The sequence below is a fragment of the Theropithecus gelada genome, chromosome 2 (assembly GCF_003255815.1).
Source record: "Theropithecus gelada isolate Dixy chromosome 2, Tgel_1.0, whole genome shotgun sequence".
Taxonomy (NCBI): Eukaryota; Metazoa; Chordata; class Mammalia; order Primates; family Cercopithecidae; genus Theropithecus; species Theropithecus gelada.
In genome coordinates, this window is record NC_037669.1 from 89,048,935 (window position 1) to 89,062,400 (window position 13,466).

At 39.0% G+C, this 13,466-nt stretch overlaps 1 protein-coding gene across 1 annotated transcript in view; it reads right to left on the reverse strand.

Annotated features, from left to right (window-relative positions):
• The window catches only part of DOCK3 (dedicator of cytokinesis 3), a 682,478-nt gene that overhangs the window by 222,418 nt on the left and 446,594 nt on the right, over nt 1-13,466 (reverse strand). The window contains exon 10 of the mRNA XM_025375707.1: nt 12,192-12,273. Within this exon, the coding sequence (XP_025231492.1) occupies nt 12,192-12,273 (82 nt within the window). The remainder of the gene's footprint in view (nt 1-12,191; nt 12,274-13,466) is intronic.

A 13,466-nucleotide genomic window follows, 5' to 3' on the forward strand; every position in this document is an offset into this window, starting at 1 on the left:
TCATAGGTGGGAATTGAACAATGAGAACACTTGGACACAGGGTGGGGAACATCACACACCGGGGCCTGTTGTGGGGTGGGGAAAGGGGGAGGGATAGCATTAGGACATACAACTAATGTAAATGACGAGTTAATGGGTGCAGCACACCAACATGACACACGTATACATATGTAACAAACCTGCACATTGTGCACATGTACCCTAGAACTTAAAGTATAATAATTAAAAAAAAAAAGAATAAAAGTTTTAAAAGAAAACAAAAAAATAAATAAAGTCTTGCTCTGTCACCAGGATGGAATACAGTGGTGTGATCACGGCTCACTGCAGCCTTGTCCTCTGGGTCAAGTGATTCTCCCACCTCAGCCTCCCAAGTAAGTGGTACTACAGGTGTGCACCATCATGCCCAGGTATTTTTAAAATTATTTGTAGAGATGGGGTCTTGCTATGTTGTCAGAACTGGTCTCAAACTTCTGGGCTCAAGCAATCTTCCTGCCTCAGCCTCCCAAAGTGTTGAGATTACAGGTGTTAAGTTACCATGCCCAGTCTGATAATCATTCTATTTGTGTTTAGAACATATGTTGAAATGTTTGTTGATAAGTATGCATTATGCTTTTTAAATGTATTATCCTTGAAATAACAAAAATTCATTTAATATATATTCTGTTTCAGATTTTTCACCAGGCCATCAACTTGCTGCTCTCTCAGTCATTATTGCGAGTTAATGGTACTTGATGGAATAACCTTTGCCCTTAATGTGACTGGTTTCTGTGATCTCCCTTTTGCTTCTAGGAAAGGCTCCCTTAGTTTTGCTTCCTTTTCCTTTTTCATCTTTTGATTGACCCCAGATGCCTGTCTCTCTTCAATTAAAAAAAAAAAGGTACAATCAAATGGCAGTCATGATTTGGAAGGAGCTTAAGAGAGTCAGAGTCTCCATGCTTCTTAATTTGTAAACCCTGTTGCAGGGTTAGCACTAGGGTGAGGCAAGCAAGGCACCTAAGGTGCAAAATTTAAGAAGGTACTCACTCTCAAGATGCTGTGCTTTGTTTGCTTTAGCCTAGTCCCAGCCTTGCCCTATTAAATGGCCCTGAACATATGAAAGAAAAGGAGACATTAAGAAGTAATATGTGGGCCAGGCGTGATGGCTTATGTCTGTAATCCCAGCACTTTGGGAAGTCAAGGTGGGAGGATCACTTGAGGTCAGGAGTTCGAGACAGCCTGGCCAACACGGTGAAACCCCACCTCTACTAAAAATACAAAAATTAGCTGGGTGTGGTGGCATGCACTTGTAATCCCAGCTACTCGGGAGGTTGAAGCAGGAGAATGGCTTGAACCTGGGAGGTGGAGGCTGCAATGAGCTGAGATCGTACCACTGTACTCTAGCAACAGAGAGACTCCATCTCAAAAAAAAAAAAAAGTAATACATAGTGGTGAAATTGAAGCTTTTAGATGGTTATAATATTTTGCCAAGTTCTTAAAATAATAAAGTATGTTTACAATGAAACAGGTTACAAAGTAATTAAACATAAATTGATACCTGGAATCATAAAGATATGTTTTTACATGAAAGTTGTGTTTGATATTGAAAAAGGATGTTTCAGGACCCATTACACTAATTCTTTTAATTAAAAATGGAATTTAAAATAATATTATTAAAACAATGCTATATTTTAACACTTATTAAGGTGGTACTAAACAAGTGAAAATTGAAAACCAGGTTACCATTTTTATATACTTTTTGGATGGAAAGATGTTGATTACTAAAGGATATAGAAATGTTCGACGCATTTCAAAGTGAAATGGTTCCTCCTACACAGCCTGGATTATGTACATCCAAACTATCAAATGACTTGTATAATCACTGACTCCAATGTATCTATGGAATTCAAGCCAGTTTCCAAAGATGTCCAAATAAGGGAAACTAATCTGATGGATTGTACACAAAAATACTAAATGTTTCCCTTGGCTCTGCTGAGTGAATAAAAGAAGACTTAAGTATAATTTATGGTATTTTCCAAGTGGCTGAGTAGGGGCTCTTTCTGACTATCATGTACACAGCATCCAGAACTTTCAGTGGTATTTATTTGACATCAATAGAAATAGGACAATAATTAATGCAAGAAAATATTTTAAGCAAAATAATTATTTGTGAGTTCCACAGAATTTCAATATAAAAGTTATCTTATTAAATGTAAGTGCATGGCTAAACACAGTTACCACAGAGTTTGTTAAACACATATTCTTCAAGACTAAGCACCAACGGTGGTTATCTATGTTAAATTACTCACATGACCTGTAAAAGCAAGATGAGAAGAGTGATGTATCTATCATTCATCTGGTGAGCAGGATTTCAATCCTGATTACATGGCAGGAATTAGATTTGTTCACTGGACCAAACTCTCTAATCCTACTTACCTAGGAAGCTGGTCCCAACTAAACAATGTGTAGAAGAAACAACCGAGGACAGTGACTTAGGGTCCAGCATCTTAGACTTACTCATTTGAAACATTAAAAAGTTAATTAACTTACCTGTGCTGGGGATACTCTTTTTCTATAGAGATAATGAGATTCATGAATACAAAATAAAACCAGCTTATTCACATGTAAGTTGCAGAAAATAAGGTATTTTAATACATAATGTTATTATAGTAATAATCAAGTTCAATTCTGAACTAAAAAGATCATTACTTAAAATTCTATCTTGGAATGTAGAAGAGTATAAATAAATATATAAAATAAAATGCCAACTAATGCATGGATAACTGTACAAATTCATTCTCTGAGTTTGTCACTTGAATATGACAACAAATAAACATATATTCATTTGTTTATGTAACAATTACTGACACCTTTCAGGCAGTGTGTATGAAGTCATGAATATCTAAGAATGAGTAAAAACAGATAAACTTTCACGCATTTGTATATAGAGCCATTGTTTAGCATAAAAGTCAGCAAAATCCTCATTATATTGGCCATCCATGTAAGTATAAAACATTCCCCTTGGATAAAATTCTTCCTTGGTAGGAAACCCTAAAATCTAACCAAGTCAGAAAAACTAAGGCCTCAAAGAGAATAAGGCTGTGCCAAATAATGTGACTTTAATGTGGCTCTGAAGTGTGCTGAGTAACCTTGTAATCTGCTCAGTTTGTATGATTCCCTTTTCCCCATTCTAAGGTAAGCTAACAGGTCAGCATCAACCATAGTTGTGGCTACATATTCTTGCATTTATTCTGAGACTTTGCAGCACATACGTCAATCTAGGAAACTCCTTTAGTTCATAGGAGGAACTCAAGTCTCAGATAATGAGAAAACAGGTCCCACCAATATAATCTCATATAGCTTAAACTAAAACATAGAAATCCTGGCTAAGATAATCTTGTTCAGAAATCTTGTGTGCTTTGTAAAAATTCCTCAAATCATGTTTGGGACATTTTTTAAAAATCTAGGGCTGAGCTGGGTACGGTGAGTCACACCTGTAATCCCAGCACTTTGGGAGGCCAAGGTGGAAGGGTTGTTTGAGGCCAGGAGTTCACGATCAGCCTGGACAAAATAGCAAGATGCCATCTCTTAAAAAAAAAAAAAATTAGCCAAGCTTGGTGTGCACCTATAGCCCCGCTACTCAGAAGACTGAGGCAGGAGGATGGCTTAGAGCCCAAAGGTTCAAGGTTTCTACATGAGCTATGATCAGGCCACTGCACTGAAGCCTGGGCCACAGAGTGAGACCCTTACTGCAAAGAAAAAAAAAAAAAAATCCAGGGCTGCACTGCATATAGAATTATGGAAGTATTAATAGTATATTTAGCACCCTGTACCTTCCCATTGTGGCAGAACAAGAGCACATCATGTGTGTTATGTGCAATAAAGTTGGAGCTATAGCTTTGGCCTCTGGGCTCATATGGATAATTAAAATGCTAAATGAAAACTTTGATTTATTATAATTACATTTAAATACCACCCTAATTAAGTTCATTTTTCAAAAGACAAGGACTGTACTCATCATATTCAAGAATTCAAGGACAGTACATGCATGCAGCTCTGTTCCCACAAATCCAAGAAACAAGGAATCAACAATTTCTCTTGATGCTTTACCAGGTAATATCAGAGAATCAGAATTTAGAAAAACTTCCTAAGGTTACTGAGACATTCTAGAAGATGGGTGTCTCTTACTAATTCTGTTTCAGAAAGGAGGTCCCACAAAACCACCTCAGTGTTCAGGCACTCTCACTTCGGAAGCTCTCACTCAACAGACTAACTTAAATCCCATTTACTACAATTTAGATTCTTTCTTTCATTCTTTTCCAATTGAAGACAGAGTGCTGATCTTCCCAGACTAAGACATCTCAACTCCCTTAACCACCATCATGGGTCTGCTTTTCCTGTTCTTTCTCCTTGTATTATCTCCTAAGCCTTTACTGCTAAGCTCAAAGATGGATGAAATATTATTTTACCTTAGCTAGATTTATAAATCTTTCCACACATCTGGAATATTATCAATAAAAGCTATCTCTGTGAAAGTGATATCAGATTCTGCATAATATCATTTGATGTTTTGAAAGATAAAGTTGCAGTAAATGAACTAAAAAGTGAGGTGAACAAATATAACTGTATCTTTTACAGAAAGTCACATATCAGATCTCCAGATAAATCCTATTTGCATTTAAGAGGCCCAATGTAAGCGTTACGATATCTGTCACCTGTCAATCACACACCATAACCAAGGTCAGTGAAACTGTGAAACCAACACAATAGGTTTTGATGTATCTCAGGATCACTGAAACAGATCAAGGAATTCACAATAATCAAAACTGGTTTAAAATTGTGACACAGTCTTGTTTTCTTCTATAGTAAATAAATTAACTCAAATAAATACTGCTGGATAGTTTTTTTAACAAGGTAAAAACAAATTAGTAAATCAGAATAAACTTGAAGAACACACAAGGCAAGACAGGATTGTGAGGTTTGGTATTTTCTAATCAGCAGGTTTCCAAAACTTTTCTAACTTGATTGGTCCATGGTTGTAGAGACCATGAACAACAGTATGGCTTTTCAGAAAAAACTAAAGTACAGAAACAAGGGGATTCCGTTCCAAGACAGGCAAATAGGAACAGCTCAGGTCTGCAGCTCCCAGCGTGACTGACACAGAAGACGGTGATTTCTGCATTTCCAACTGAGGTGCCTGGTTCATCTCATTGGGACTGGATGGACAGCAGGTGCAGCCCCAGGAGGGCAAGCCGAAGCAGGGTGGAACATCGCCTAACCTGGGAAGTGCAATGGGTTGGGGGATTTCCCTTTCCTAGCCAAGGGAAGCTGTGACAGACCGTACCTGGAAAATCAGGACACTCACGCTCAAATACTGCACTTTTCCAATGGTCTTAGCAAATGGCACACCAGGAGATTATCTCCTGCACCTGGCTCGGTGGGTTCCATGCTCACAAGCCTTGCTCACTGCTAGCGCAGCAGTCTAAGATCAACCTGCCAGGCAGCAGCCTGGCAGGGGGAGGGGCATCCGCCATTGCTGAGGCTTGAGTAGGTAAACAAAGTGGCTGGGGAAGCTCCAACAGGGCAGAGACCACCACAGCTCTGCAAGGCCTGCTGCCTCTGTAGACCCCACCTATAGGGGCAGGGCATAGCTGAACAAAAGGCGGCAGAAACTTCTGCAGACTTAAACATCCCTATCTAACAGCTCTGAAGAGAACAGTGGTTCTCCCAGCATGGCATTTGAGCTCTGAGAATGGACAGACTGCCTCCTCAGGTGGGTCCCTAACACCCGTGTAGCCTAACTGGAGATACTTCCCAGTAGGCACAGACGGATACCTCATACATCTGGGATGAAGCCTCCAGAGGAAGGTTCAGGCAGCAATATTTGCTGTTCTGTGGCCTCTGCTGGTGATATTCAGGCAAACAGGGTCTGGAGTGGACCTCCAGCAAAGTCCAACAGACCTGCAGCTGAGGGAGCTGACTGTTAGAAGGAAAACTAACAAACAGAAAGGAATAGCATCAACATCAACAAAAAGGACATCCACACCAAAACCCCATCTGTAGGTCACCAGCATCAAAGACCAAAGGTAGATAAAACCACAAAGATGGGGAGAAACCAGAGCAGAAAAGCTGAAAATTCTGAAAACCGGAGTACCTCTTCTCCTCCAAATGACTGCAGCTCCTTGCCAGCAACGGAACAAAGCTGGATGGAGAATGACTCTGACAAGTTGACAGAAGTAGGCTTCAGAAGGTCGGTAATAACAAACTTCTCCGAGCTAAAGGAGGATCTTCGAACCCATTGCAAAGAAGCTAAAAACTTTGAAAAAAGATTTGACGAATGGCTAACTAGAATACACAGCGTAGAGAAGACCTTAAATGACCTGACGGAACTGAAAATCATGGCACAAGAACTACATGACACATCCACAAGCTTCAATAGCCGATTTGATCAAGTGGAAGAAAGGGTATCAGGGACTGAAGATCAAATTAATGAAATAAAGTGAGAAGGGAAGTTAAGAGAAAAAAAGAGTAAAAAGAAACAAAGCCTCCAAGAAACACTGGACTATGCGAAAAGATCAAATCTACGTTTGACTGGTGTACCTGAAAGTGACAGGGAGAATGGAATCAAATTGGAAAACACTCTTCAGGATATCATCCAGGAGAACTTCGCCAACCTAGTGAGGCAGGCCAACATTCAAATTCAGGAAATACAGAGAATACAACAAAGATATTCCTTGAGAAGAGCAACCCCAAGACACATAATTGTCAGATTCACCAAGGTTGAAATGAAGGAAAAAACGTAAAGTGTAGCCAAAGAGAAAGACTGGGTTACCCACAAAGGGAAGCCCATCAGACTAACAGCGGATCTATCAGCAGAAACTCTACAAGCAGAAGAGAGTGGGGGCCAATATCGAACATTCTTAAAGAAAAGAATTTTCAACCCAGAATTTCCTATTCAGCCAAACTAACCTTCATAGGTGAAAGAGAAATAAAATGACAAGCAAATGCTGAGAGATTTTGTCACCACCAGGCCTGCCTTACAAGAGCTCCTGAAGGAAGCACTAAACATGGAAAGGAACAACTGGTACCAGCCACTGCAAAAACATGCCAAATTGTAAAGACAATCGATGCCAGGAAGAAACTGCATCAACTAACGAGCAAAATAACCAGCTAACATCAAAATGACAGGATCAAACATCTACTTATAACCTTCTGTCTCGTTGATCTGTCTAATATTGACAGTGGGATGTTTTTATCTACTTTTGGTCTTTGATGCTGGTGACCTGCAGATGGGGTTTTGGTGTGGATATCCTTTTTGTTGATGTTGATGCTATTCTTTTCTGTTTGTTAGTTTTCCTCCTAACAGCCAGGTCTCTCAGGTCACATATAACAATATTAACCTTAAACGTAAATGGGCTAAATGCCCCAATTAAAAGACACAGACTGGCAAATTGCATAAAGAGTCAAGACCCATCGTTGGGCTGTATTCAGGAGACCCATCTCATGTGCAGAGACACACATAGGCTCAAAATAAAGGGATGGAGGAAGATCTACCAAGCAAATAGAAAAAACAAACAAATAAACAAACCAACCAGGGGCTGCAATCCCAGTCTCTGATGAAACAGACTTTAAACCATCAAAGATAAAAAGAGACAAAGAAGGCCATTACATAATGGTAAAGGGATCAACTCAACAAGAGCTAACTATCCTAAATATATATGCGACCAACACAGGAGTACCCAGATTCATAAAGCAAGTCCTTAGAGACCTACAAAGAGACTGAGATTCCCACAGAATAATAATGGGAGACTTTAACACTCCACTGTCAACATTAGACAGATCAACAAGACAGAAAGTTAACAAGGATATCCAGGACTTAAACTCAGCTCTGCACCAAGCAGACCTAATAGACATCTACAGAACTCTCCACCCCAAATCAACAGAATATACATTCTTCTCAGCTCCACATCACTCTTATTCCAAAATTGACCACATAGATGGAAGTAAAGCACTCCTCAGCAAATGTAAAATAACAGAAATCACAACAAACTGTCTCTCAGACCACAGTGCAGTCAAATTAGAACTCAAGATTAAGAAATTCACTCAAAACCAAACAACTATATGGAAACTGAACAATCTGCTCCTGAATGACTACTGGGTTAATAACTAAATGAAGGCAGAAATAAAGACATTCTTTGAAACCAATGAGAACAAAGACCAATGTACCAGAACCTCTGGGACACATTTAAAGCAGTGTGTAGAGGGAAATTTATGGCACTAAATGCCCAAAAGAGAAACTAGGAAAGATCTAAAATTGACACCCTATCACAATTAAAAGAACTAGAGACGCAAGAGCAAACACATTCAAAAGCTAGCAGAAGGCAAGAAATAACTGAGATCAGAGCAGAACTGAAGGAGACAGAGACACACAAAAAAAAAACCCTTCAAAAAACCAATGAATCCAGGAGCTGTTTTGTTTTTTTTTTTAAAGATCAACAAAATTGATAAATCACTAGCAAGACAAATAAAGAAGAGAGAAGAAACAAATAGATGCAATAAAAAATGATAAAGGGGGTACCACCAGCGATCGCACAGAAATACAAACTACCATCAGAGAATACTATAAACACCTCTACGCAAATAAACGAGAAAATCTAGAAGAAATGGATTAATTCCTGGACACATGCAGCCTCCCAAGACTAAACCAGGAAGAAGTTGAATCTCTGAATAGACCAATAACAGGCTCTGAAATTGAGGCAATAATTAAGAGCCTACCAACCAAAAAAAGTCTAGGACCAGATGGGTTCACAGCTGAATTCTACCAGAGGTACAAGGAGGAGCTGGTACCATTCCTTCTGAAACTGTTCCAATCAATAGAAAAAGAGGGAATCCTCCCTAACTCATTTTATGAGGCCAGTATCATCCTGATATCAAAGCCTGACAGAGACACAACAACAAAAAAACAGATTTTTAGACCAATACCCCAATAAACGTTGATGCAAAAATCCTCAATAAAATACTAGCAAACCGAACCCAGCAGCATATCAAAAAGCTTATCCACCACGATCAAGTTGGCTTCATCCCTGGGATGCAAGGCTGGTTCAATATATGCAAATCAATAAAGGTAATCCATCACATAAACAGAACCAACAACAAAAACCACATGATTATCTCAACAGATGCAGAAAAGGCCTTTGACAAAATTCAACAGCTCTTCATGCTAAAAATTCTCAATAAACTAGGTATTGATGGAATGTATCTCAAAATAATAAGAGCTATTTATGACAAACCCACAGCCAATATCATGCTGAATGGGCAAAAACTGGAAGCATTCCCTTTGAAAACTGGCACAAGACAGGGATGCCCTCTCTCATCACTCCTATTCAACATAGTGTTGGAAGTTCTGGCCAGGGCAATCAGGCAAGAGAAAGAAATAAAGTGTATTCAATTAGGAAAAGAGGAAGTCAAATAGTCTGTTTGCAGATGACATGATTGTATATTTAGAAAACCCCATCATCTCAGCCCAAAATCTCCTTAAGCTGACAAGCAACTTCAGCAGTCTCAGGATACAAAATGAATGTGCAAAAATCACAAGCATTCCTATACACCAATAACAGAGAGCCAAATCATGAGTGAACTCCCATTTACAATTGCTACAAACAGAATAAAATACTCCCTAGAAATCCAACTTACAAGGGATGTGAGGGACTTCTTCAAGGAGAACTACAAACCACTGCTCAATGAAATAAAAGAGGACACAAACAAATGGAAGAATATTCCATGCTCATGGATAGGAAGAATTCATATCATGAAAATGGCCGTACTGCCCAAGGTAATTTATAGATTCAATGCCATCCCCATCAAGCTACCAATTACTTTCTTCACAGATTGGAAAAAACTACTTTAAAGTTCATATGGAACCAAAAAAGAGCCCATGTTGCCACGAAAATCCTAAGCAAAAAGAACACAGCTGGAGGCATTACGCTATCTGACTTCAAACTACACCACAAGACTACAGTAACCAAAACAGCATGGTACTGGTACCAAAACAGAGATATAGACCAATGGAACAGAACAGAGGCCTCAGAAATAACACCACACATCTACAGCCATCTGATCTTTGACAAACCTGACAAAAACAAGCAATGGGGAAAGGATTCCCTATTTAATAAATGGTGCTGGGAAAACTGGCTAGCCATATGTAGAAAGCTGAAACTGGATCCTTTCCTTACACCTTACAGAAAAATTAATTCAAGATGGATTAAAGACTTAAATGTTAGACCTAAAACCATAAAAACCCTAGAAGAAAACCTAGGCAGTACCATTCAGGACATAGGCATGGGTAAGGACTCCGTGACTAAAACACCAAAAACAATGGCAACAAAAGCCAAAATTGACAAATGGGATCTAATTCAACTAAAGAGCTTCTGCATAGCAAAAGAAACTACCATCAGAGTGAACAGGCAACCTACAGAATGGGAGAAAATTTTTGCAATCTGGCTAGCCATATGTAGAAATAAATTATGCATTAGAAATTTTATACCTCAGAGAAATTCCCAGTGGCCTTTGCAATCTACCCATCTGACAAAGGGCTAATATTCAGAATCTACAAAGAAATTAAACAAAGTAACAAGAGAAAAAACAAAGAACCCCATCAAAAAGTGGGCAAAGGATATGAATAGACATTTCTCAAAAGACATTTATGCAGCCAACAGACACATGAAAAAATGCTCATCATCACTGATCATCAGAGAAATGCAAATCAAAACCACAATGAGATACCATCTTACACCAGTTAGAATGGCGATCATTAAAAAGTCAGGAAACAACAGATACTGGAGAGGATGTGGAGAAATAAGAACACTTTTACACTGTTGGTTCAGTTTTACACTGTTGAGCGTAAGCTAGTTCAACCATTGTGGAAGACAGTGTGGCGATTCCTCAAGGATCTAGAACTAGAAATACCATTTGACCCAGCCATCCCATTACTGGGTATATACCCAAAGGATTATAAATCATGCTGCTATAAAGACACACGCACACGTATGTTTATTGAGGCACTATTCACAATAGCAAAGACTTAGAATCAACAGAAATTCCCATCAATTATAGACTGGATAAAGAAAATGTGGCACATATACACATGGTATATACTATGCAGCCATAAAAATGATGAGTTAATGTCCTTTGCAGGCACATGGATGAAGCAGGAAACCATCATTCTGAGCAAACTATCGCAAGGACAGAAAACCAAATAGCACATATTCTCACTCAGGTGAGAATTGTACAATGAGAACACGTGGACACAGGGTGGGGAACATCACACACTGGGGCCTGTTGTGGGATGGGGTTAGGGGGAGGGATAGCATTAGGAGAAATACCTAATGCAAATGATGAGTTAATGGGTACAGCAAACCAATATGGCACATGTATATCTATATAACAAACTTGCATGTTGTGCACATGTACCCTAGAACTTAAAGTATATATATATAAAAAAAGTACAGATGACAGTAGGAAAATATCCCCCATTTGGTATTTGGAAGAGGACTATTTAGTTTGTCTTGCTGTATATGAACTCACTAACAAACTACAAAGCTGTAAACTTGTTGGATACCTTTAAAATAAATTATGCATTAGAAATTATACACCTCAGAGAAATTCCCAGTGGCCTTGGATAAGAATAGTAAGAAAGACCTATGTCAGATTTTGGTTTGTTTGTTTGTTTTTTGAGACAGGATCTGGTCTCACTTTTTCACCCAGGCTGGAGTGCAGTGGTGTGACCTTGGCTCACTGCAGCCTCAACCTCCTGGGCTAAGGCGATCCTCCCGCCTCAGACCCCCAAGTAGCTGTGACTACAGACACATGCCATGCCTGGCTAATTTTTGTATTTTTTGTAGAGATGGGGTTTGGCATGTTGTCCAGGCTGGTTCTGTCAGATTTTAAGTGTCTATTGTATGAAATAGCTTATACAATCTATATCAGTGAAAGGTACTTGATTGTATTTCATTAATAAAAATTAAGTTTAAAACTGTATATAATTTCAGTTTTCTATAAATATTTCATTAAAACCTAACAGAAACATAAATCAAGTCCTATTCTCTCCCATGTGTGTGGAAATAAGAATAAATGCTTGTTTTCAGGGTGACAATATCCACATAGCAGGCCACTGGTTAGAGTCAACAGCAAAGAAGGAAAAGAGAATTTGTACATACTGTAAAAAGGGCACACATTCGTTCGATCTTCTCTGGGTTCCTTGGCCCACCATTCTTGTTCAGTCTTACCAGAAACCGCTCACTGAAATGTAGGAAAGAAAGATACAGAGAAATGTGAGTAACACCAGAACAGAGGAAAAGGGCAGATAAGGAAAAACACTAAACATATTTACATAACAGCTTGCAGTGACAAGCAAGGCCAAAAACACATGTCTAGTGGCAGGATACCCTCTTTTTTCCTGCTAAGTAACATACAAAGGATACTACAAACTACCTGATAGGTGCTTCTGTTTATTTGCTGATTGTAGCTGTGTGTTTTATCTGTTTAAGGTGTGTGCTCCCTGAGGGCAGTAAGGAGGGCAGTAATATCTCCCAGATATTCCCAAAGCACTGGCATGATGCAAAATCCATAACAAGCATATACATTCTTAGATGTGAGCACTCAGATCATAAAACCATTCATCATATTAGATCCGAAAGAATCTACATTACCAAATTTACATCTTCTATATCAGAAGTCCCCAATCCCCGGGCTGCAGACTGGTATGGGCCCGTGGCCTGTGAGGAACTGGGCCACACAGCAGGTGAGTGGCAGGTGGGCAAGTATTACCACCTGAGCTCTGCCTCCTGTCAGATCAGCAGTGGCATTAGATTTTCATAGGAGCACAAACCCTATTGTGAACTTCACGTGGAGGGATACAGGTTGTATGCTCTAACTAGTGCCTGATGATCTAAGGTAGAGCTAAGGTAGAACAGTTTCATACAACAGTTTCATTCCAAAACCATCCCACACCACTGCCTCCACCCATCAGTCCATGGAAAAACTAGCTTCCATGAAATTGGTCACTGGTGCCAAAAACAATGGAGAATGCTGTTTTATATAACTCTTGAGAATCACTTTAAGGCAGTGGCATCCAATCTTTTGGCTTCCCTGGGTTGCATTGGTAGAAGCATTGTCTTGGGCCACGCATAAAATACACTAACACTAATGGTAGCTGATGAGCTAAAAAATAAAAATCAAAATTTAAAAAGTCTCACGATATTTTAAGAAAGTTTATGAATTTGTGTTGGGCTGCATTCAAAGCCATTGTGGGCTGCATGTAGCCTGTGGACTGCAGGTTGGACAAGCTTGCTTTAGGTCTTAAAAAATGTTACAGCAACATATAAAAACTTTGGTGGAAATTCAAAAAGAAATGATGTGTTATAGCTAAAGCTACAATCAGAATTTAATAGAGCCACTAACTATTTTATTCTCCAAATAATATACATAATTTC